General features: G+C 49.8%; 1 protein-coding gene across 4 annotated transcripts in view; it reads left to right on the forward strand.

Annotated features, from left to right (window-relative positions):
• EBF2 (EBF transcription factor 2) overlaps positions 1–24,100 on the forward strand; it is a 250,907-nt gene that overhangs the window by 9,432 nt on the left and 217,375 nt on the right. For all 4 annotated transcript variants that reach the window (XM_069617589.1, XM_069617591.1, XM_069617588.1 and 1 more), the window contains exons 2-5: positions 11,870–12,026; positions 14,170–14,233; positions 20,278–20,333; positions 20,649–20,722. In XM_069617589.1, coding sequence (XP_069473690.1) covers positions 11,870–12,026; positions 14,170–14,233; positions 20,278–20,333; positions 20,649–20,722 — 351 coding nt within the window. The remainder of the gene's footprint in view (positions 1–11,869; positions 12,027–14,169; positions 14,234–20,277; positions 20,334–20,648; positions 20,723–24,100) is intronic.

The following is a 24,100-nucleotide window of genomic DNA, read 5'->3' on the forward strand; positions in this document are numbered from 1 at the left end:
AGCCAAACGGGGGGGACGGGCAGAATCCGCCGCTGCAGTCCATATAAAGGTGCTCCTTCTGTATCGAACGACCCCCTCCCTCATATGGGGGTTGGGGGAGGGTGGTGGTGTCTGTGGGAGCAGGCTTCATACGAGATGTATCCGATTAAGCTGATATTCAAAGCAGGCGTTAGACTGTGGGTCGGACTGGTGCGTACAACTGTCTCGGGCACCAATGAGAAAGTGGCCCACCGTTGCAAATGGCAATTCATTCCTTTGTGACAGGCTGTTTGAGTAGTACCCAAGGGGGAGGTTTTTGATAAAAATGTGATGCAAATTCTGCAATTTAAAGAATATTAAATGAGCAACACTGGTCAAAACTACTAGCCACATGGTGAAGTAACTCACCAAACTGGCCCACATTGGCCTACAAAGGGGCCCACTTTGACCCAAAAAACTGGCCCACACTAGCATTTGTGCGATTTTGGTTTGGGCATTGCCCCATTGCCCCATAGTCCAAGCCTGGTTAGACGATATAAAAGTGAACACGATATAGGCACTCTAAATTCGATATATTTTTTTATTTTATTTGAAAGAATCTACAGTTTGAACACAAGATTCAAACTTTTGTTTCAAAAGGAGAAGAGAACTTCACAAGCCCTCCAGAAGACCAGCACGAAGACTATACTATATATATATATAAATTCGATTTTTATGGAGGACGACGTTTCTGATAGAGACAATGCAGCTTTCTGTCTCACACATGTATATGTACAGACGCATACATGCATGTATTTTACGCCACACTCATACGTTAAAGTACTCACGTTGGTTTGCAAAGTAAAGCACGAGTGCAGCCGTGTGCAGCGTATGTCCTGGAGTTGTCACGCACATATTATTCATTGGCACGTGTCTAAGGCGGGCACGTGACGCAGCGGGCGTGCCCGTGTCTATGCAACTGATGTTTCTAGGGCCGACATATCGCGAGGGTTCACTGATGTCTCGCCTACAGAGGATGTGCAAGGTGCACACACGTTCATATATTGGGTGTGGCGAATACATGTATATGTGACCATGCATTGAGTAGTCGTCGTGAATGCATGCACGTGTGATCATGAATCCATCTGTATGACGTGCGCCGCCCCACAGAATGCTTAAAGGGTTGCATGCGACAGACGTGTCAATAGGATGTGCATGTTGTGTGTTGGGTATGAGTGCTCTGCACATCTGTAGGCTGCGTGGTGCGCACACATCTGGCTACAGGTTGTAGAGGGTATGCACGTCTATTGGATGCGCCCTACCCTACGTTCCTATATAATATAGACACTTCTAGACATCATGTAGGATGAAGAGATGTCTGGAGGCTTTATATATATATAAATATATATATATATATATATATATATATATATATATATATATATATATATATATATATATATATATATAGTGCCTACAGGTGTAAAGGGGCCCTTTGATTTACACCTCCCTGTGGTCCTCGTTGTCTCTCTCTGTCAGACCCCTCTCGCCAGGTCTTGCTTCCTCTGTCTGTCAGACTCCTCCCAGTACCTGCCTGGCCAGGCTGTGGCCCCTCTGTCAGACGCGTGTTGCCTCCTCATCAGACCTGCTTTAGCCTTTCTATGGCAGCAGCCTCTGCCTCCCTGTCTGGTAGACATCCACTTCCCTGCCGGGCATAGTCCCTCCTCCTGTTAGACACCTGCCCTGGTTCCTCTGCCAGTAACCGCCCAGGACCACTCGCTGCAAGGCCCCCATTTCCCTCTGTCCGGCCTGGGCCCCGTTTTCTGTCAGCACCCGGTCCACTCCAGTCTGGCCTCTGTTCACCTTCTGGACAGGCCCTTTTCTCCCCCTCTCTCTCAGCCCTTTACCTCTCTCTCGTATCTTCTTGACAGACTCTCTCCCACCCCAGCACCCCTATCAGGCCCGGTCTCCCTTTCTCCCCACTATCAGCCTTTCTTTGTCTCACCACCATCCCTGTCAGTCCCCAGTCTCCTGTCCTCTCCCCTGTCCGGCTCTCTCCTGTCCCATCACCCTTGTCAGGCCCTAGTTCCCATCCTCTCTACATGCCAGACTCTCTCACATCCCACCACGCCTGTCATCCCCTGGTCTCCTGTCATCTCTTCTTGTCAGACTCTCTCCTCTCCCATCACCCCAATCAGGCTTTGGCTCCCCATCCCCTCTCCCTACCAGGTTCTGTCCTGCCCCACCAGCCTTGGCAGGCCCTGGTCCTCTGCCCTCCCTCTCTGCCAGACTGTGCCCCACTCACCACATTATCTGGCCCATACTCTGTACCTGCCAGGCTGTCTCCCATCCCACCACCCCTGTCAGGCCCGGGTCTTCTGCCCTCTCTCTCTGTTAGGCTCTGTCCCACTCACCCCCTGTTAGGCCCTCGTCCCCAGTCCTCTCCCCTATGAGGTTTTGTCTTGACTTACAAACATGGTCTATCGGGCCCTGGTCTTCTCTGTTCTCTCCCTGTTGGACTCTGTCCCACCCAACAATCCTTCTCAGACCCTGGTCTCCTGTCCTCTCTATGTCAGTCTCTGTCCCACCTCACCACCCCTGTCAGGCTCGTTCTCCCATCCTCTCTACCTTTCAGGCTCTGTCCTGCCCTACCACCCCTGTCAGGCCCCGTTCTCCTGTCCTCTCTACCTGTCAGGCTCTCTCACACCCCACCACCCCTGTCAGGCCTGTTCTCTGTACCCTGTCAGGCCTGTTCTCTGTACCTGTCAGGCTCTGTCCTACCTCGCCACCCCTGTCAGGCCCGTTCTCCCGTCCTCTCTACATTTCAGGCTCTGTCCTGCCCTACCACCCCTGTCAGGCCCTGTTCTCCCATCCTCTCTACCTGTCAAGCTCTGTCCTGCCCTGCCACCCCTGCCAGGCCCTATTCTGCTGTCCTCTCTACCTGTCAAGATCTGTTCCACCTGACCACCCCTGTCAGGTCTGTTCTATCTACCTGTCAGGCGCTGTCCCACCTCACCACCCCTGTCTGGCCCTTTTGCCTGTTCTCACTACCTGTCAGGCCCTGTCCTCCCCCATCACCTGTCCCAGGCCCTGGTCACACATTCTCGCTTCCTGCCTGACTCTGTCCTGCCCGCCACCTTGTCAGGACCTGTTCTACCATGCTCTCTCCCACTCAGACTTTCTCCCTCCCCACCACCTATGTGAGGCCCTGGACTCCCATCTTCTCTACCTGTCAGGCTTTGTCCAACCTCACCAAGCCTGTCAGGCTCTGTTCTCCTACATTCTCCAATACTCAGGCTCTGTCCCACCCCACTGCCCCTATCAGGCCCTGGTTTTGTGTGTCTTCTCTGCCTGTCAGGCTCTGTCCCACCCAACACCCCTGTCAGACCCTGGTCTCGCATCCGCTCTCCCTGTCAGGTTTTGTCCAACCTCACCAGTCCTGTCAGGGCCCAGTCTCCCCCCCTACCTGTCATGTTCTGTGTGCTTCACCACCCCTCTCAGGCCATGGTCTTGCACCCGCTCTTGCTGTCAGGCTCTGTCCCGCCCCACCACCCCTCTCAGGCCCTGGTCTTGCATCCTCTCTCCCTGTCATGCTCTGTCCCACCCCACCACCACTCTGAGGCCATGGTCTCGCATCCTCTCTCCCTGTCAGGCTCTGTCCCGCCCCACCACCCCTCTCAGACCATGGTCTCGCCATCTTTCTCCCTGTCAGACTCTGTCCCACCCCTCCACCCCTCTCAGGCCCTAGTCTTACATCCACTCTCGCTGTCGGGTTTGTCCCGCCCCGCCACCCCTCTCAGGCCATGGCCTTGCACCCACTCTTGCTGTCAGGCTCTGCCCCGCCCACCACCCCTCTCAGGCCCTGGTCTCGCATCCTCTCGCCCTGTCATGTTCCGTCCTGCCCCACCAACCCCCTCAGGCCATGGTCTCACATCCGCTCTCACTGTCAGACTCTGGCCCGCCCCACCACCCCTCTCAGGCCCTGGTCTCGCATCCTCTCTCCTTGTCAGGCTCTGTCCCACCCCACCACCCCTCTCAGGCCATGGTCTTGCATCCTCTCTCCTTGTCAGGCTCTGTCCCGCCCCACCACCCCTCTCAGGCCATGGTCTTGCATCCTCTCTCCCTGTCAGACTCTGGCCCGCCCCACCACCCCTCTCAGGCCATGGTCTCACATCCTCTCTCCCTGTCAGACTCTGTCCCGCGCCACCACCCCTCTCAGGCCATGGTCTCGCATCCTCTCTCCCTGTCAGACTCTGTCCCGCCCACCACCCCTCTCAGGCCATGGTTTCGCATCATCTCTCCCTGTCAGACTCTGTCCCACCCCACCACCCCTCTCAGGCCATGGTCTCGCATCCTCTCTCCCTGTCAGACTCTGTCCCACCCCACTACCCCTCTCAGGCCATGGTCTCGCATCCGCTCTCACTGTCAGGCTCGGGCCCGCCCCACCACCCCTCTCAGGCCCTGGTCTCACATCCTCTCTCCCTGTCAGGCTCTGTCCCGCCCCACCACCCCTCTCAGGCTATGGTCTTGCATCCTCTCTCCCTGTCAGGCTCTGTCCCTCCCACCACCCCTCTCAGGCCATGGTCTCACCACCTCTGTCCCTGTCAGACTCTGTCCCGCCCCACCACCCCTCACTGGCCAGGGTCTCACATCCTCTCTTCCTGTCAGGCTCTGTCCTGCCCCACCACCCCTCTCAGGCCCTGGTCTCGCATCCTCTCGCCCTGTCATGTTCCGTCCTGCCCCACCAACCCCCTCAGGCCATGGTCTCACATCCGCTCTCACTGTCAGACTCTGGCCCGCCCCACCACCCCTCTCAGGCCCTGGTCTTGCATCCTCTCTCCTTGTCAGGCTCTGTCCCACCCCACCACCCCTCTCAGGCCATGGTCTTGCATCCTCTCTCCTTGTCAGGCTCTGTCCCGCCCCACCACCCCTCTCAGGCCATGGTCTTGCATCCTCTCTCCCTGTCAGACTCTGGCCCGCCCCACCACCCCTCTCAGGCCATGGTCTCACATCCTCTCTCCCTGTCAGACTCTGTCCCGCCCCACCACCCCTCTCAGGCCATGGTCTCACATCCTCTCTCCCTGTCAGACTCTGTCCCGCCCCACCACCCCTCTCAGGCCATGGTTTCGCATCATCTCTCCCTGTCAGACTCTGTCCCACCCCACCACCCCTCTCAGGCCATGGTCTCGCATCCTCTCTCCCTGTCAGACTCTGTCCCACCCCACTACCCCTCTCAGGCCATGGTCTCGCATCCGCTCTCACTGTCAGGCTCGGGCCCGCCCCACCACCCCTCTCAGGCCCTGGTCTCACAACCCCTCTCCCTGTCAGACTCTGTCCCGCCCCACCACCCCTCACTGGCCAGGGTCTCACATCCTCTCTTCCTGTCAGACTCTGTCCCGCCCCACCACCCCTCTCTGGCAGGGTCGGACTGAGGCATAAAATTGTCTCGAACACCAATGAAAAAGTGTCCCACAGTTTCAAAAGGCAATTCTTTTCTTTTGTGACGGACTGAGTAGTAATCAACAGGGAGTTTTTTGGTCAAATGTAATGTGAATTGTGCCATTTAAAGAATGTTTGTTCAGCATCAATGGCCAAAACTACTAGCTGCATAGTGAAGTAACTCACCATAATGGCCCACATTGGCCAAAAAACTGTCCCACACTAGCATTTTGCGTTTTTGGTTCAGGCATTGCCCTACTGCCCTATAGGCCAGTCCGAGACTGCTCTCAGGGGTTGCCAGACATTTGGTCGAAAAAAATTGGTCGACCAGACAAATGGTCGAACCAATTTGGTCGAAAACCAAATGGTCGAATTTTTTTTTATTTTTATTTTAACCCTTTTTTTAATTTTTTTGGGGGGGTCCCCCCCAACCTCTTTTTTTCTCTAAAAACCCCTTTTTTTACTAAACGAAAACCCGAAAAATAAATATATAAATACAAAAAAAAATTCGACCATTTGGTTTTCGACCAAATTGCGTCGATCAAATTGCAGTCGACCAGTTTTTTTTCGACGAATTGACTGGACACCCTCTCAGGCCCTGGTCTCGCATCCTCTTTCCCTGTCAGGCTCTGTGCCGCTCCACCACCCCTCGCAGGCCATGGTCTCCCACCCGCTCTCTACCTGTCATGTCCTGTCCCAGCCCACCACCCCTCTCAGGCTCTGGTCTCGCATCCTCTCTCCCTGTCACGCTCTGTCCTGCCTAGGAGTGGACTATAGCCAAAAGAGGCCCTGCAAAAATGTTTCAAAGTGGCCCCTTATTACACATTTTGAACAAGCCCAACCCTTGTCCCATGAGAACATTTGAAATAAAATAGGTTACCATACAAAAGAGGCCAAGGGTGCAGAAGCCTACCAGGAAATCTCCGGAGTTTCCTATAGGCCAATCCACCCATGGTCCCGCCCACCACTTCTGTCAGGCCTCCTTCTCGTGTCCACTCTACCTGTCAGACTTGCCATAGAGCTTTTTGAGTTTGTGTGCGGCTGTGCTCGCTTTCGCTGTTCACTTTCTCTGTTCACTCTCCCTGTTCACTCTCCATGGAGCTTTTCCAGTTTGTGTGTGGCTGTGCTCACTTTCGCTGTTCACCCTCCATGGAGCTTTTCCAGTGTGTGTACGGCTGTGCTCACTTTCTCTGTTCACTCTCCACTGAGCTTTTCCAGTTTGTGTGTGGCTCTGCCCTCTCCACTGAGCTTTTCCAGTTTATGTGCGCCTGTGCTCATTTTCCCTGTTCCCTCTCCGCAGAGCTTTTCCAGTTTGTGTGTGGCTGTGCTCACTTTCCCTGTTCATTTTCCAATGAGTTTTTCCAGTTTGTGTGAGGCTGTGCTCACTTTCTCTGTTCAATCTCCACAGAGCTTTTCCAGTTTGTGTGCGGCTGTGCTCACTTTCTCTGTTCAATCTCCATGGAGCTTTTCCAGTTTGTGTGTGGCTATGCTCACTTTCTCCACGGAGCTTTTCCAGTTTGTGTGCGGCTGTGCTCACTTTCTCTGTTCACTCTCCACTGAGCTTTTGTGGCTGTGCTCACTTTCTCTGTTCACACTCCACAGAGATTTTCCAGTTTGTGAGCGGCTGGGCTCACTTTCTCTGTTCTCTCGCCACTGAGATTTTACTGTTTGTGTGAGGCTGGGCTCTTTTTCCCTGTTCACTCTCCACTGAGCTTTCACAGTTTGTCTGCGGCTGGGCTCACTTTCTCTGTTCACTCTCCACTGAGCTTTCCCATTTTGTGTGCGGCTGTGCTCACATTCGCTGTTCACTTTCCACTGAGCTTTTCCATTTTGTCTGCGGCTGGGCTCACTTTCTCTGTTCACTCTCCACTGAGCTTTTCCAGTTTGTGTGCGGCTGTGCTCACTTTCTCTGTTCATTCTCCACTGAGCTTTTCCAGTTTGTGTGCGGCTGTGCTCACTTTTTCTGTTCACTCTCAATTGAGCTTTTACAGTTTGTGTATGGCTGTGCTTACTTTCTCTGTTCACTCTTCACGGAGCTTTTCCAGTTTGTGTGCGGCTGTACTCACTTTCTCTGTTCACTCTCCATGGAGCTTTTCCAGTTTGTGTGTGGCTGTGCTCACTTTCTCTGTTCACTCTCCATTGAGCTTTTACAGTTTGTGTGCGGCTGTGCTCACTTTCCCTGTTCACTCTCCATGGAGCTTGTATGCGGCTGTGCTCACTCACTGCGCTAACTGCTTGTTCTGTTCACACTCACCGAGCCCCTTTTTAGCCACCTGTTTGCTCTGCGATCTGCTCCCATTCTCTGTGGGTTCCTGAGTGTCTGCGCGCTGTGCTCCTTGTCTGTCGGGTGTGCTGACCCTCTGTGGGCTGTGCTACCCTCTATGCAGATCTGCAAGCTGTGGCTCTTCATTGAAATACAACTCCCAGCAACCCCAGCCAGCGTAGTCAATGGCGAGGGACCATAGCAGTTAGAGTCCAGAAAATGTGGACAACCACAGGGTGCAGACCACTATAGGTGTTCACTTTTACTCTCTATGCTGATCTTTGTGCTTACCTGAGATGGCCAATCTGTGCACTCACTCCACATGGTAACTATGTGCAACCACTGTGCTCACCACCATCTTTCTTCACCCTCTGCATGTTGACTCACGCTGCTGACTCGTGTTCCTTCTCTATGCCTCCACTCACTATGCTGTATAGACTCACCTTCGGTGATTTGGCTGTGCTCACACTCTGCTCACTTTCTTTGCAACCTTTCTGTGCTCACCATGTGCTCGCAATACTCACTGTGTCCTCTCGATCCGCAACCTGTGTTTACCCTGTGGTCCAGTTTGTGTAGGACTTGCTGTGCTCATTTTCTGTTTGCATTTTCTGGAAATGGTGCTGACTCTGTCTTTACACCCTGCCCTCACTCTTTACCCACCTGTGGGCTTGCTCTCTGCGCTCACTCTTTACCCACCTGTGGGCTTGCTCTCTGCGCTCACTCTTTACCCACCTGTGGGCTTGCTCTCTGCGCTCACTCTTTACCCACCCGTGGGCTTGCTCTCTGCCCTCACTCTTTATCCACATGTGGGCTTGCTCTCTGCGCTCACTCTTTATCCACCCGTGGGCTTGCTCTCTGCGCTCACTCTTTATCCACCCGTGGGCTTGCTCTCTGCGCTCACTCTTTACCCACCCGTGGGCTTGCTCTCTGCCCTCACTCTTTATCCACATGTGGGCTTGCTCTCTGCGCTCACTCTTTACCCACCTGTGGGCTTGCTCTCTGCGCTCACTCTTTACCCACCCGTGGGCTTGCTCTCTGCGCTCACTCTTTACCCACCTGTGGGCTTGCTCTCTGCGCTCACTCTTTACCCACCTGTGGGCTTGCTCTCTGCGTTCACTCTTTACCCACATGTGCGCTTGCTCTCTGCGCTCACTCTTTATCCACCCGTGGGCTTGCTCTCTGCGCTCACTCTTTATCCACCTGTGGGCTTGCTCTCTGCGCTCACTCTTTACCCACCTGTGGGCTTGCTCTCTGCCCTCACTCTTTATCCACATGTGGGCTTGCTCTCTGCGCTCACTCTTTACCCACCTGTGGGCTTGCTCTCTGCGCTCACTCTTTACCCACCTGTGGGCTTGCTCTCTGCGTTCACTCTTTACCCACATGTGCGCTTGCTCTCTGCGCTCACTCTTTACCCACCTGTGGGCTTGCTCTCTGCGCTCACTCTTTATCCACATGTGGGCTTGCTCTCTGCGCTCACTCTTTACCCACCTGTGGGCTTGCTCTCTGCGCTCACTCTTTACCCACCTGTGGGCTTGCTCTCTGCCCTCACTCTTTATCCACATGTGGGCTTGCTCTCTGCGCTCACTCTTTACCCACCTGTGGGCTTGCTCTCTGCGCTCACTCTTTACCCACCTGTGGGCTTGCTCTCTGCGCTCACTCTTTACCCACATGTGGGCTTGCTCTCTGCGCTCATTCTCTGTGCTCATTCTTTGCATGCTGTGCTTAGTATCTGGGCCCGCTCTCCCTGTTCCCAGTCTCTGTAGGAAATCTATGGCCATTCAGGGATGTCATTTCACCAAAATGCCCGTGGTAGCGGAAGTGACATCACACGACCCTTGACCGCTGATGACATCACATGAAGTGATCTCATTTGACCCCACCCCAAAGTGATATTGCGGGAAGCAATGGTACATGACCTTTCACTACTAGACAAAACAGGAAGTGGCATCACATGGCATTGTTCCTAAGTACACTGCAAAAAATATGGTTACGATATCACTATAATGTGATATACATTTCATACAAGAATGGATCGCCATATGTATAATTAAGATCAGTGTGTAGAGGCCCATATTACCAAATTACTGTGAATGCAAGTAGACGTCCATGGAAAATTAATTACTATGTGTTATTATATAGCGCTTATGCTTAAGCGCTTTATATAGAAAAAATATACATGCAATATCACCCAACCTATGTTGGTATTCATTTATCGACCTCAGGAGGATGAAAGGCTGAGTTGGGGTGTTTAAGAACAGACTAAATCAGTGACTCACCCCCCGAAGTGTGCCTGAAATAAACCTTTAATGAGTCTCGCAATTATTGTATAGAATTCCAGAAAGGCACATTATTTGCTATTCCTATTCTTTCTTATTTAGGGTCAGTGCTGAAAGTGTTAGACTTCTGAAACCCCCGTTCTTTTATTATTATAATGTTTTTAAGAGTCCTGAACAAGAAAGCCAGCCACTCCAGAAGCAAAGAGCCACATGGCGCTGGCCACAGCCCAGAAGCTTGCATTACAAAAAAAAAATACACTTTTGGGTTAGGGGTAGCAAGGGAGACCACAGGGGTGGCAAGGGAGACCTCAGGGGGTCGCAATTGCGACCTCTGGTGACCCCCAAATGACGTTCCTGTGGCCATTCTCTAGACTTGTGGTGCTGACTTGCTCAGTGCTCCCCGTCTGTGATCCCTCCCTGCATGTGCTCTCTGCATGCTCGCCCTGGTTCACTTTCCCTGCTCACTCTCCCTGTGATCCCTCCCTGCATGTGCTCTCTGTGTGCTCACCCTGGCTCACTTTCCCTGCTCACTCTCCCTGCAATCCCTCCCTGCATGCGCTCTCTGCGTGCTCGCCCTGGTTCACTTTCCCTGCTCAATCTCCCTGTGATCCCTCCCTGCATGCACTCTCTGCATGCTCACCCTGGCTCACTTTCCCTGCTCACTTTCCCTGTGATCCCTCCGTGCATGCGCTCTCTGCATGCTCACCCTGGCTCACTTTCCCTGCTCACTCTCCCTGTGATCCCTCCCTGCATGCGCTCTCTGCGTGCTCGCCCTGGCTCACTTTCCCTGCTCACTCAGCCTGCGAACCCTCCCTGCATGCGCTCTCTGCGTGCTCGCCCTGGTTTACTTTCTGTGCTCACTCTCCTTGTTCACTTGCTTCCCTCGTTTCGTTGTACCTCCATGGTCCCAGCCACACCAGTCTCCTGTACCGCCCTATCAAGTCGTCGCAGAAAGTTCCAAATGTGGCAAAACAATGCAATGCACGGCGTGCCCAATGCTCAGCGATGGGCAGCATCATTCCATCTTTGCTTAGCTGCCCTCACTCCAGTTCTAGGACATGATCCTTGCTCATAGAGGTTAATTGTAAGGTACACCATGCCTCAGGTTCTGCACTCGCTACTTTTTACATTTTTTAATTTATTTGTGCGTGTATTTGTAAGGCACTTATACATCAAGTAAATTGTGTTTCAAAGCGCCCACTGGCTAACAGGGAGGGAACATGGGAGTGAAAATCAAATATAACAATGAAAGATAGAGGCAGAACTACTAGGCCTCGTGAGCATTCAGAACGTGCAAGTACAGAGAGAGAGAGAGGAGGGATGAGGGAGTTGGGGGGTAAGTGCTAGGTGTACCAGGAGGAAAGTGCTAGGCAGTGAGCAGCTGTAAGTGCCCGGGTGAGAGTGGTCAGCTGCCAAAGAAGAAGTGCAGGCCTGTAGTGGCAGAGGCCAGTGGGTGCCAGGCAAGTGCTCGGAGGGGTGGAGGCTGTAGGCTATTGGGTGTGCAAGGCCAGGACCCAGGAGGACACATAAGGGCCCTGCTTGCCAATGGTGAGTGATAATTGACTCTTGGTGAGTAAGAAATGGTGTGCTTTGTGCATGTGGAGAATTGAGGTGGCAAGTGACTTTTAATGCCTGGCTACTAGTTTGCAAGTTGATATTTTTACCCATGAAGTACCCACTTGCACTGGATATAAGTGTCCTACTTATATCTTGCATTTTGACCTGATGTGGAAGCTTTGCTGCTTAGCGTGTGCTTCATGTGTAAGACCTTCACCAGGAAGAGTCTGTGGCCCATCTTCTCTAGCCCCTGACCCTGGTGTACCGTCTAAGAACGAGTTGCCGCCTGCATCCTTTAGTCTCTGATAAGTAGCTACATCTTGTGCCCCTTCTGTGCTCACCCTCTGTGCTCACTTTCTCTCCCTTGTCTTCACAGTGGAGTGGCCCTCTCCAGGGCTCACTTTGAGAAGCAGCCCCCATCTAACCTCAGGAAGTCTAACTTCTTCCACTTCGTGCTTGCTCTCTACGACCGCCAAGGACAGCCTGTGGAAATCGAGAGGACCTCTTTTGTGGACTTCGTGGAGAATGATAAGGTGAGCTTGTGCTGCGTGTCCAGGCCTTTATGGCCACTGTGGTGTACATGCTGGGCCCGCAATGAGGCCTGCTAGGTAGCGCACACCCATGATACTTTCTGCATCTAAAAGGTGATGCACACCCTTTGTCTGGATTAAAGACTTCTTAAAAGTGTGCCGTCACTGATCCACCTACTGGCTGAGTACTGTGATGCACGTCCTGGATCAGAAGTTAGGTCTTTTACTGAGTGTGCGCTACCCTCACATGCTCACTTACTGCCTGCACGCACCAATGTGTAGTGCAAGCATTACATTCTTGTGGTGAGTGTGCATCCACAACTCAATTCCCTGCTTAAAAATGGTACCACCCTTGCTGGGTGCACTATGAGGTCTGAGGTGCAGTGAGCCCCCACACATGCTTTCTCTGCCCACATAACAATAATAATAATAATTTAGCATTTATATAGCACTACGAACCCTCAGGTATCTGAGCGCTGCTTACTATTACCCACGGTGTGTGGTGCTCAATTATCGACCTCGCATGTTGTGGTACACATCCTAAGCCAACACCGAACTCTGCTAGTGAGTGTGTACTCCAAAGAACACTCAGCATCTTTGAACTATTTCCTGGACACTGTCCTACTCACCCATTGGTAGAAGTCAGTAGTTGCTGCGAATGTGCACACATACCATCACTTATTGACTACACTGAATATGCGCCGCCACAGTGCACCGCCCTGCCGGAGCCCTTGGCCGCTGTAGGATTTCACTCTTCGCCTGAGAATGGCGCCGTGCTCAGCCCAACAACAAGGGGGAAAGCAGGTAGAGTCAAGACTCCTCCGCAAGAGCTCTTGTCTCAGTACTCACCCTACCCCAGGAGGTCTGTTGACTCCTGCACTGATTACACAGGGCGGGAAGATCGCAAAGAACTATGCAATCCCTGTCCATCCCTGGTTATACATGGTACAACACTGTAGTAATGATTACATGCTGACTGTATGTTTTTCCTTGGGAAGCACACTGATGCTTCAGGGGGAGACGAGGCCACAAGCTAAAAAGTCCCCATGAAAAGGAAGTGTACCATCAGGGTACTCCCCTGTCCCAAGCACTGACCATGTATCTGCTCCCCAGTCCCAAGCACAGACCATGCATCTACTCCCCAGTCCCAAGCACTGACCATGTATCTACTCCCCAGTCCCAAGCACAGACCATGCATCTACTCCCCAGTCCCAAGCACTGACCATGTATCTGCCAGGTTGATCACTTCATGTTTGCAAGCTCTGGACTGGATAGGTGCAATGGGGAGAGAGTGCACAATGAGGTATGCCATGGTGCATAATGTTTCGGCTTGTCCCCAATGCTCGAATATTTGGCCTTGTTGGTTGGCCAAGTTGCGAGCGGCAAGTCATTTCACAAACTAAGATCCTCTTTCAACTTGAGCCAGTAAAATGGCTCTAGTGGACCAGTCCGCGAGTCTACTCTGGGACCAACCAAGTGTTACATGGATCTTGTGGACCAGATCTGGGAGGACCCTGGGGCTTTTCCAGAAGCCCTGTATTAAGGGGAGTGCTTCTCAGAACCTGCAAGGTTCCGATCCTTCCAGCCATGATGGCCCCGGAGGCAGGATTCTCAGCAGGCATGAACACGTGATACGTGCCTTCATTGATGAGATTGGCTGAGGGCTCATGGGCACTCGACACAGGCATCAGAATCTCAACACCTCACATACATGATCAGGCCCCGAGGAGAGAAGTAATGACGCAATCCTTGCTGTCCTAAGGCTGTTTGAGGTAAATTCAGTGACATAAGCAATACTCTCAGGTGCGCAACTCTACACCGGGATTCTCTTTCCAGTGCAGCCCACCATCCTTCCCAGCAGATCCCAGCAGATCCCAGTAGATCCCAGCATCTCTTTCTATAAGAAGATATCCCACTCTTTATTAAATGGCCTCAAGCTTCACACGCCTCGCACCCACAGCACGGGCGTTAAGGGTTTTGCCCAAATCCAAGGGAGTGGCGAGCTCCCACGGTGTGTATGTGGCAGTCAAAGGGATCCCCCAGAGGGTTGTGGGTCTGAGGGTCTGCAGTTGTCTTCTTTGAAGTACTAAACGTTTGAATTCTGCGCAACATTTTAAAAACTAATGAGCTTTCTCCTCATTCCAAGGAACAACCCAACGAGAAAACGAACAACGGCACGCACTACAAGCTTCAGCTGCTGTACAGCAACGGTGAGCACGCTAGAGAGAACGCGCGCGCACTTTTTGAGGGAGAAAAGTGGGTGCGTCCTTATTTGCGGACGGGAGCATGTTTGTTCTTTGGGTTCAGGGAGGGGGCAGGGGTCAAGTCCTAAAAGAAGTGGAGGGACTCATTAACATACCAATTGAATGTGGTGTCACCTGAAATTAGCATATCAAGGTGCCCTCTGGAAAAATTGGGGGCCTTCTGAAAAAAGTGGGTGGGACTGCGTCCACCTGCGTGTACCCTTGACTCGAGCCCTTGGTAGGGGGATTATTCTTATTTTTTTTGCGGAGGACGATTATTGCTATTTGGGAATTGGAGGGCGACTGTTTTTATTAAGTAGGGGAGTCTGCCTGTACTTGCTGGGAGAGGGGAACATGCCTTATTTGAGGGAAAGAACATGTTTGTCTTTACTTCTGGGAGAATGCGCACCCTTTCTTGGGTTGGGGGCTGTACTTAACTTTTGGGGATGGCTCCCGATTGAACTCATTTTAGGTTAGGGGGCATGCTTGTTCTTATGTGGGGATGAGAGCCTGTGTGTGTTTATTTAAAAGGGGGATAAGCCTGTACATATTTGGGATGGTGGCAGGCTTGCAGTTTTGTAGGGATGAGGTCCTGTGTGTGTGCTTATTCGGGGAGGGGAGAAGCTTGTACTTATTTGAAGGGCAGGATTGGTCTTATGCTGGGATGTTAACTTGTGTGTGTGTTTTTTTATTCAAAGAGGGTAAAATGCTTCCATTTGCTGGGATTGGCGTATGCAGTTCTTCATGTAGTGAGGGGAACAGTTTGCACCGATTTACAGCTTGTACTTGTACTTGTTTACAGCTATTGACAGCTTGTACCTGTACTTGTTTACAGCTATTTACAGCATGTACTTGTTTACAGCTATTTACAGCTTGTACCTGTACTTGTTTACAGCTATTTACAGCATGTACTTGTTTACAGCTATTTACAGCTTGTACCTGTACTTGTTTACAGCTATTTACAGCATGTACTTGTTTACAGCTATTTGCAGCTTGTACTTGTACTTGTTTACAGCTATTTACAGCATGTACCTGTTTACAGCTATTTACAGCTTGTACCTGTACTTGTTTACAGCTATTTACAGCTTGTACCTGTACTTGTTTACAGCTATTTACAGCATGTACTTGTTTACAGCTATTTACAGCTTGTACCTGTACTTGTTTACAGCTATTTACAGCATGTACTTGTTTACAGCTATTTGCAGCTTGTACTTGTTCTTGTTTACAGCTATTTACAGCATGTACTTGTTTACAGCTATTTACAGCTTGTACTTGTACTTGTTTACAGCTATTTACAGCTTTTACTTGCTTGGGCAGGCAAGAGTATGTGTTCTTGCTTGAGAAGGGTAGCGTGCCTGAGTTTATTTGGGAAAGGGATTGTGCTTACACATATATTTGGCGAGGGCAGCGTGACATGCATTGTGTCATATTTGCCCACCCTCGTGTATTTTCAAAGACAATAAGATTCTTCAGTCAAATGCAGGCCCAAGCATTACATTCTAGGTTTATGTAATGATGTGCTTAGACCCCCCCGGCCCCCACCTCCTCTGCAGTTCTGAAGAGGCTTTATGTCTTGGCTAAGACTCAGAAGTACCATAAGAACAGCATGTTAGATACATGGTATGCGGGGAAGGCCTTAAAACGACATGTTTTTCTCAGTGTTTCATGGCTGTGTAATGTTTTATAACACCTAGTTTTGGAGTATAATTTTAGGGGGGCCAATGTCTGAAAAGATGGCAATTTGGTGGATATTGTATAGATGGATTTTTACAAATTTGGGGAGAGATAAATGCACACTATGTTCACGGCTGTTTCCAAAGTATAGGCAAACTCTTAAAAACCACAGGATTTGAAGCTTCTTCCAGAGTCTGCCAGGCCTTCAGAGCAGGAGGGTCTCATCTTATTTTAAGAATGCAGACACTCTAATAGACCCCGGGGTCAGAGGTTATTGCAGGGGGTCAGTACACCTTTATGGACACCCGGGTCTAAGATCACTTTGTGGATGTGGGCAACACCTCATGAACACCGGGGCCTGGGTAACCTGTAGGGTGTTCTGTTGTGTTATGTTATCAAGTGTCCATAATCCACCAAATCCTTGCTGTGGTAGTCGTGGAGCGCCTGGGTTTGGCTGTACGTGTTGTTCCCCACCAAGGGTATTGATACCTAGAACACGCGGTGGAGTGGATTGGACAAAAGGAAATAGATGCTACAAACAATGGGAGGGAGGGAGGAAGGGAGGGATGCAGTGGGGAAAGAATGCCTGCTTATGGCATCTGTGTCTGTCCGTCCTCTTCGCTGGAGCAAAGTTGTGAAATGCAAAAAGAAGGGTATGTCCTAAAGTGTTGTGATGATTGTGTTTCTCGGGGAGATTTGGAGTTCTGGTATTTGGTACTCAGTGCAACGTTTGGATGCATTAAGGGCTCAAGGGTGTGCTTGGGAAAGCCAAGAGGTTTGATGGCTGATTTGCCTGGCACAGGTTTAAATTTGACTGCGGGCGAGCTCCAGAATATTAACCCAGTGCTGCCAAGCCTCAGGGCTCAGAAAGGCCTACTCAAAAGTTTACTTTGTAGAAAAGGTGAAAAGGTGAACGTTCCTGGATGACAGAGGTATGGGATTGAAGGAATGACGTAGTGACGTCATGGCACCTTGAGTGTGAGTTGAAATTGTTAGTTATTTCTTCTGTGTTGGTGTCCTACTAGAATTTATTTAATTCCCAAGATTACATAAAAGGCCTGGAGCGGAACCTACAATTAGCCTGGGTACCCACATCCAATAACCCGGCCAATATTCGAATCCTCCCAGAGCAATTGACTAAAGCAAATGTTCATGACTTTTTGTCCCCTAGCACCGCAGGTGGGCCGCTAGAGACAATCAGAGCAGGGATTAGCAATGTCCCTGAGGTGTGGACAGGCATCAGCCTTTTAAAGAGAAGACACGTGGTTATTTTACTGTTGCAGACAAAGGCCAATGTCACCTAAAGCCATGGGTACATGAGGTTAGGAAAATCTTATATACGCCCGGGTCTGGTGGCTACTGTAAGAGTGTAGGACCATTATTACACAGGTCGGTTCTGATGTTACTTATGGAGTGGGCAAAGCTTTAAAATAGCAGGTGGGGTTACTTTACTAATGTGGGCAAAGTCCCATGAATATTGGAGCACGGGTTACCTTACGGGAACTGGGAAAGCCTTATTAATAATGGGCAAGGTTCATTTAAGATGTGTGTAAAGCCTTATGGAGCTAGGGCATTTGGGATTTATTTATCATGTGGGTAAAGTCAACATTGGGTGTCTGCGGTTACTTTAAGGCTGTGGCTAAAGTCTTATGAACATAGGATATTTGCAGATACCTTAAGCTTGAGGCTTAAGTCTATGAACATAGGGTATTTTTCGTTACTTTAAGCTTGAGACTTAAATCTTATGATCATAGGGTATTTTCAGTTACTTTAAGCTTGAGGCTTAAGTCTTATGAACATCGGGTATTTCCAATTCCTTTAAGCTTGAGACTTAAATCTTATGAACATAGGGTATTTGCAGTTACTTTAAGGGTGTGACTTAAGTCTTGTGAACATAGGCTATGTGCATTTACTTTAAGGCTGTGGCTAAAGTCTTATGAACATAGGATATTTGCAGTTACCTTAAGCTTGAGGTTTAAGTCTATGAACATATGGTATTTTCAGTTACTTTAAGCTTGAGGCTTAAGTCTTATGAACATCGGGTATTTTCAGTTAATTTAAGCTTGAGACTTAAGTCTTATGAACATAGGGTATTTGCAGTTACTTTAATCTTGAAGCTTAAGTCTTATGAACATAGGATATTTGCAGTTACCTTAAGCTTGAGGCTTAAGTCTATGAACATATGGTATTTTCAGTTACTTTAAGCTTGAGGCTTAAGTCTTATGAACATCGGGTATTTTCAGTTAATTTAAGCTTGAGACTTAAGTCTTATGAACATAGGGTATTTGCAGTTACCTTAAGCTTGAGGCTTAAGTCTATGAACATATGGTATTTTCAGTTACTTTAAGCTTGAGGCTTAAGTCTTACGAACATAGGGTATTTTCAGTTACTTTAAGCTTGAGGCTTAAGTCTATGAACATCAGGTATTTTCAGCTAATTTAAGCTTGAGGCTTAAGTCTATGAACATAGGGTATGTGCATTTACTTTAAGCTTGAGGTTTAAGTCTCATGAACATAGGGTATGTGCATTTACTTTAAGCTTGAGGTTTAAGTCTTGTAAACATAGGGTATGTGCATTTACTTTAAGCTTGAGGCTGAAGTTTTATGAACATAGGGTTTTTGCAGTTACTTTAAGCTTGAGGCTAAAGTCTTACGAACATAGGGTATTTTCAGTTACTTTAAACTTGAGGCTAAGTCTTATGAACAATATGGTATTTGCAGATACTGAGTCTTATGAACATAAGGTATTTGCATTTACTTTAAACTGGAAACGTAATTCTTATGAACATACAGTGTCTGCTGTTACGTTATTAATGTGGGTTAAGTCTTATGAACATGGGGTTTCTGCGGTTTCTTTAAGACTGCGGGTACGGTCTCAGAAAGGGTGTGGGTCAAAACTTCATGAAAATGTGTGAGCTAACTTTAAGCGTTTGGGCAAAGCCTTATGGATACCAGGCTCTGAGGTGACTTTAATGTTGTGGACAAAGCCTCATGGACACCAGAGTTTCAGGTTACTTGCAGGTGGGAATTGCTTATGAATTCCAGGCTCTAGGGCCAATTTAGAGGTGTGGGCAAAACCTTATAAACTCAAGTCTACAATTCCTTATTTAAGGGTTTGACAAAATACCTACAACTGCCCTGTCTAAGTGGGTGAGGTTTCTTTAAGGGAGGGGTCAAGGCTCCCTAAAGATGTGGCCTGTGAGGTTACTTTAAGGGTGTCAGCAAAGTGTCTTGCAAAGTAATATTAACACTGGGTATGTTGTTAATGTAATGGCGTGATCTGAGACCTGAAGTTACTTTCAGGGTGGCAAAGCCTTCTAAATACTAGCTGGGCTCACTTCAAGGAACTGCCAAAAGCTCCATGAAGATGGGGAGTTTGGGGTTACTTTAAGGGTTTCTGCAAACTCGTATTAACAATGGACCTTTGGTTACTTCAGGGGTGTTATCAGCCCTTATAAATACGGTGGCCTGAGACTGCTTTACGGGTGTTGTCAGAGCCTCAAAAACACCAAGGCCCAAAACAGGTGCAAACTTGCCCCCAAAACATTCATCGTGCGTAGATTGTGTGCCTTGTGGGTACTTGGAATGCCTTCAAACCTGGGCTGATGGTCTGCAATGCTTGTATCTCAAGTTACTTTAAGCCTGTGGATCCCCGAAAACCAACAGCAGCATGTGGGGTAACTTTACGGGGTGCAAGAATCCTTACACCAGAGGCGTGTCCAGGGAGTGGCCTGGCGTGGCACGTGCCTCCCCTGGAATCTGATTGGCCACCCCAGATGCCACCCCATTATCCTAAACTATGGTGTGTGTGCGTGTGTGTGTGTGCATGCGTTCGTGCACTTAGGCTTAGGCCACTGCAGTCAAAGGAGTCTGGACACGCCACCGGGGTGACAAAACCCTTCACCACCTGTGCTTCACGTTACTGTAACAGCGTGAGGGCCCCTTAGGTCTGAGGTTATTTTAAGGGTGTGCCCAAAGCCTTATAGCATCACGATTTGAGGTTAATTTAAGGAAAGGGGGATGACATAGTCATGCAACGTCTTTTTTGTCACAATTCTTTATTTTTGAGGAACGGCTTCAGCCAAACGGATTCTGAAAATAATGTATTTTCTTAAAGCAGGGGACATGAGCAATTCTTTGTAAGAGGACAGGCACCTGTTTGGGACATGTTTTGGGAAATCTTGAATACAGTAATCGTGTGGTGTCTTATGTTAACGGCCGTGTGTTTGAGGCGGTGGGAGGGTGAGGGGGGGGGGGGTTGAAGGTGGCTTCAGGGAAGTTGGGCCGCACTCTTTGTCAGACTATAACTCCACTCTTACTTTCTGTGCCCTCCTTCAGGTGTCCGAACCGAGCAGGACCTTTTTGTGAGACTCATCGATTCAGTCACGAAACAGGTACAGTGCCCACCCGCTCCTTTGCACGCGCCGGACCCTCCTGTGTGGGCCTGCGTCAGAAGTAGTGTTAATGACTGCCCTGTTATTGCACTTCTCATCTCCGGCATTTGCCTTTTCACCGGTTACGGGGTACCTCTTCCCCTGGTCCCATATAGAGACTCACCAGGGGCGCGCGCGCACACACGCACACACACGTTTATTTAATAAACATTGACGTATGTATTATGTGTTTAACTCTGCTTGCGTGCACGTGTGTATGGAGCTGGTTATGCACGGGTGCATTTTTAAGAGATACCTGCCATCTCTTCTCCACAGCCCATCGCCTACGAGGGACAGAACAAGAACCCGGAAATGTGTAGGGTCTTACTTACCCACGAGGTCATGTGCAGGTAAGCGCCTTGCAGTTATGTAGCGCCTCTGCACCCCATGTTGGCTTCTCCCGTGTATTTCTTGCTGCGACCCCAGTGCGAGTTCTGATATGTAGTCTATGTGCGAGTTTCATGGGAAGCCACAAGGGCGTGCGCGCGCGCGCGCACGCACACGGCACACAGGCACGCTACGCTGCTCGCCCACACATTACCAGTGCTGGTCAGCAAATAACAGGTTGCTGCCTTAATTAGAGAGAAATGTCATTTCTTTGTATTTTTTCCTATAACGCTATATACACAACATCCACACGCAGCAACACAATCACAGTGGGGACGGTTAGCTCTACTGTAAGGTGCGCAATAGATCGCCGCACTTATATAGCACATGCGTTAGGATCCCACCCTTACTATCGACAGGTGTTCTCAGTTATGTAAGGCCGGAGAGAGAGGGGCGGGGGGGGGGGGGGGCGATAGGCACCCTTTCCGCTCGCTCTCGTGCCGTGTGTGGAGGCGGCAGCGTGAGATGTGCAGGGCGTCGCCCGGGAAGCGCTCTTCCGGGACCACCAATGGGCGAACGCCGCGACCGTCTTATGGGGGGCTTTCCCCGTAGTGTGGTGATTACACGAGGGGACACGAGGCCGAGCCGGCGGCTATCATCACTTCCAGCGCACTCTGTGCCAAGAGGCGCGGGCGCGCTCCTGCGCGTGCTGCTGTGTTTGGGTGGAACCGTGTCATTTGGTGCGTCCATTTCACGTCGCCGCAGCTGCACACACGCGTCACTGGTCCTTGAATCACTTCAATATCACCATTTGCACAACATGTCCTAGAAATGACGGGTGTGTCGCGGTTGCAGAATCCCTCGCTCAGCTCAACGGTGCGGGGTCAGTGGGCGCCATATTCGATGCTCTGACCCCGTTATTAGGTTTAATTGTTGCGCTTGTTTTGTGGGAGGTCGAGGGCGGTTGGACTCTCGACAGTCTAGCTCTAAAAACGGCAAGCACTGCAAACGCTCTGGGTAAAGGGGGCGACGTCAGACTGGGGCCACACCCCCGAAAGCGCCGGAAATATCAGAGACCACACAAATGCACACCCGCACAAAGAATAAATAGAAACGGCCTCGCACGGGGGCACCCCTTGTTGCATTTTGCGTTTTAAAAGTTCTATTCGGCCATTAACAAACTCCATGAAAATTAGTTTACAGCGTGAGTTTCATTTCCAAAAAGATAAAAAATAATTAATCTGTTTTTTTTGTTGATTTATCACACTTTAATTATAACATTTGGTCAGTTTTACGCAATGTTGTTTTTTGTTTTTATTCGTGTCCATAAACACGCAGGATGCCTGTGTGCGCATCGAAATTATTATTGTTGATACCAATATTTTAATATATATATATATATATATATATTTAAATCTATTGTATTAGAATAATACTAATCGCAACAAGGGAAACAGAAAAGAATATAACTGCCTTTTATTGCAATATATATATATATATATATATATATATATATATATATATATATATATATATATATATATATATATATATATATTAATTTTATAGACTGGTGATGTTCATTCTCTAAAATGATGCTGATAAAAATTAGGTAGTTGTACAATACAAATAATTAAATAAATATATACCTTATTCGATAGTAAATAAAATAATAATAGTAAACATATTTTCATGACACTATTAGCTATAATTTATGAATAATGTCATTTTTATTAATAACGTTATCAGAGCTAGTGATACTGCTAATAATACTACAGATATTAGGAATAACAGTCGGAATGCGCGTCTCAGGAATGTCTTGGATATTACTCCGTTGCTTCCTGTTTCCAGTCGAGAGTTGCCCTTTCACGCGGATGGGAAAAGTTGCCTGCGCGCGCTTTGCTTTGAGAATAGCACCTTGCGCCGCTCGCCGGCCGCTTTCCTAGGTCGCCGGGCGGCCGGCAGTCGGCGGGCGCGTGCGCTGTGAGCGCTGCGCTGCGCTGCGTGCGTGGCTTGCGCGCAGGCTCTATCAAGTGAGCTCCGGAGAAGCGCACGGCAACCGGTGCGCGGCAGATACGAACGCTCCCGCCCAGCAGGCGCAACACGCGTATTTGCACGTTTGTTTGACACCTGCTTTTGAGCGCACTAAGTCCCCCAAATAACTAGGATAGGCCTCTTGCCTTAGCATTAATCTATCTACCCAGCTCAGCTCTCCTCTAATCCATGTCTGTCTATACGCGCAACCACTCCTATGTATGTACTTTCTATGCAGATTTCAAAATTAATGTTTTGATTATGTAAAGTAGCGTTTCACCGAGGGACTGTGCAGTTTTATACGCAAGGATATTTTAGAATACATATTTGGAAATCCCTTTAGTCTGTACACATGTACGCATCATTACGCCTGGCGAGGTAGTAAACGCAAATGATCACGAATTTCATAAATGGACGGAGGGGGGGGCGGGGGGTGAGGGTGGCGCAGGACAATAGGTGGCTTGCGCTTGAGCAGGACGGTAATGATAACAGGCACGTGACAATGCTGGCAATTTACAGGCCACGGTCATTTTGCAATATCTATTAGTTATTGAGTCGGCTGATTTGAGAAGCCCCCCCCCCCGCCTCTCTCCTTTGCCCTCAAGCATGACACCGCGCGGCGCTGTGCACTTTCTCCGCGATCTGACACTCCTCGCTTGCCAGCCAGAGCACAAAGGGTGACAGTGCCGCGACTCCCTGCGCTATCTTCCTTGGCGTGCCCTTGTTCTGCCAATTACCCTTTGAGGGCGGCGGGTGGGGTGGTACTTGCGCTGCTGCCAGTCCCCTCGCTTGCCCCCCTCCCGCCTGCTGGGGGGCCCGGGCACATTACACCGTGAACAGCAGCGGTCCCCAGGCCTCCAGCTGTCTAATAACAGAGCCGCTGCCTGGAGCCCGGCAGGGCACAGCTGGGACCTGCACCGCCGGGCTCGGCGCAGACAGCAGCCCCTAATCAGCTGAGCCAGCCGGCCACTGGGACCCCGTCTTTAGCGGCCAGATGGTGCGACTTTGGACACTTTTGTCAGGCAGACAGAGGGAGGAGCTGGGGAGGGGCGAGTGCAGAACAAAAGCCTGGGACTGCAGACAGATTGGGGGGCTTTCCTGGGGCAGGGGAGGGCGTGGGGTGCATCTTAAAAAGGCGTTTAGTCTGTCTGATTCAGTGTGCACGTTTCCCTCTGGTTCACCCTGTGCAGTTTGTGTTCAGTAGTGCCTTATTCCAAGGTCTGTACTAGTTCCTGTGCTTTCGTTGAAAGTCGGAGTGTGGAAGTGTCCACGTTCAATATCTCTGTGCATTGTTATGTGTTTACGTTTGTGTTACGATTCTTGGCACCAACAGCTGCCTGAGGCTACTTTTGGCCCCCCAGACCAAC

Source organism: Ambystoma mexicanum, chromosome 10 (assembly GCF_040938575.1).
Source record: "Ambystoma mexicanum isolate Mex_15411 chromosome 10, UKY_AmexF1_1, whole genome shotgun sequence".
Taxonomy (NCBI): Eukaryota; Metazoa; Chordata; class Amphibia; order Caudata; family Ambystomatidae; genus Ambystoma; species Ambystoma mexicanum.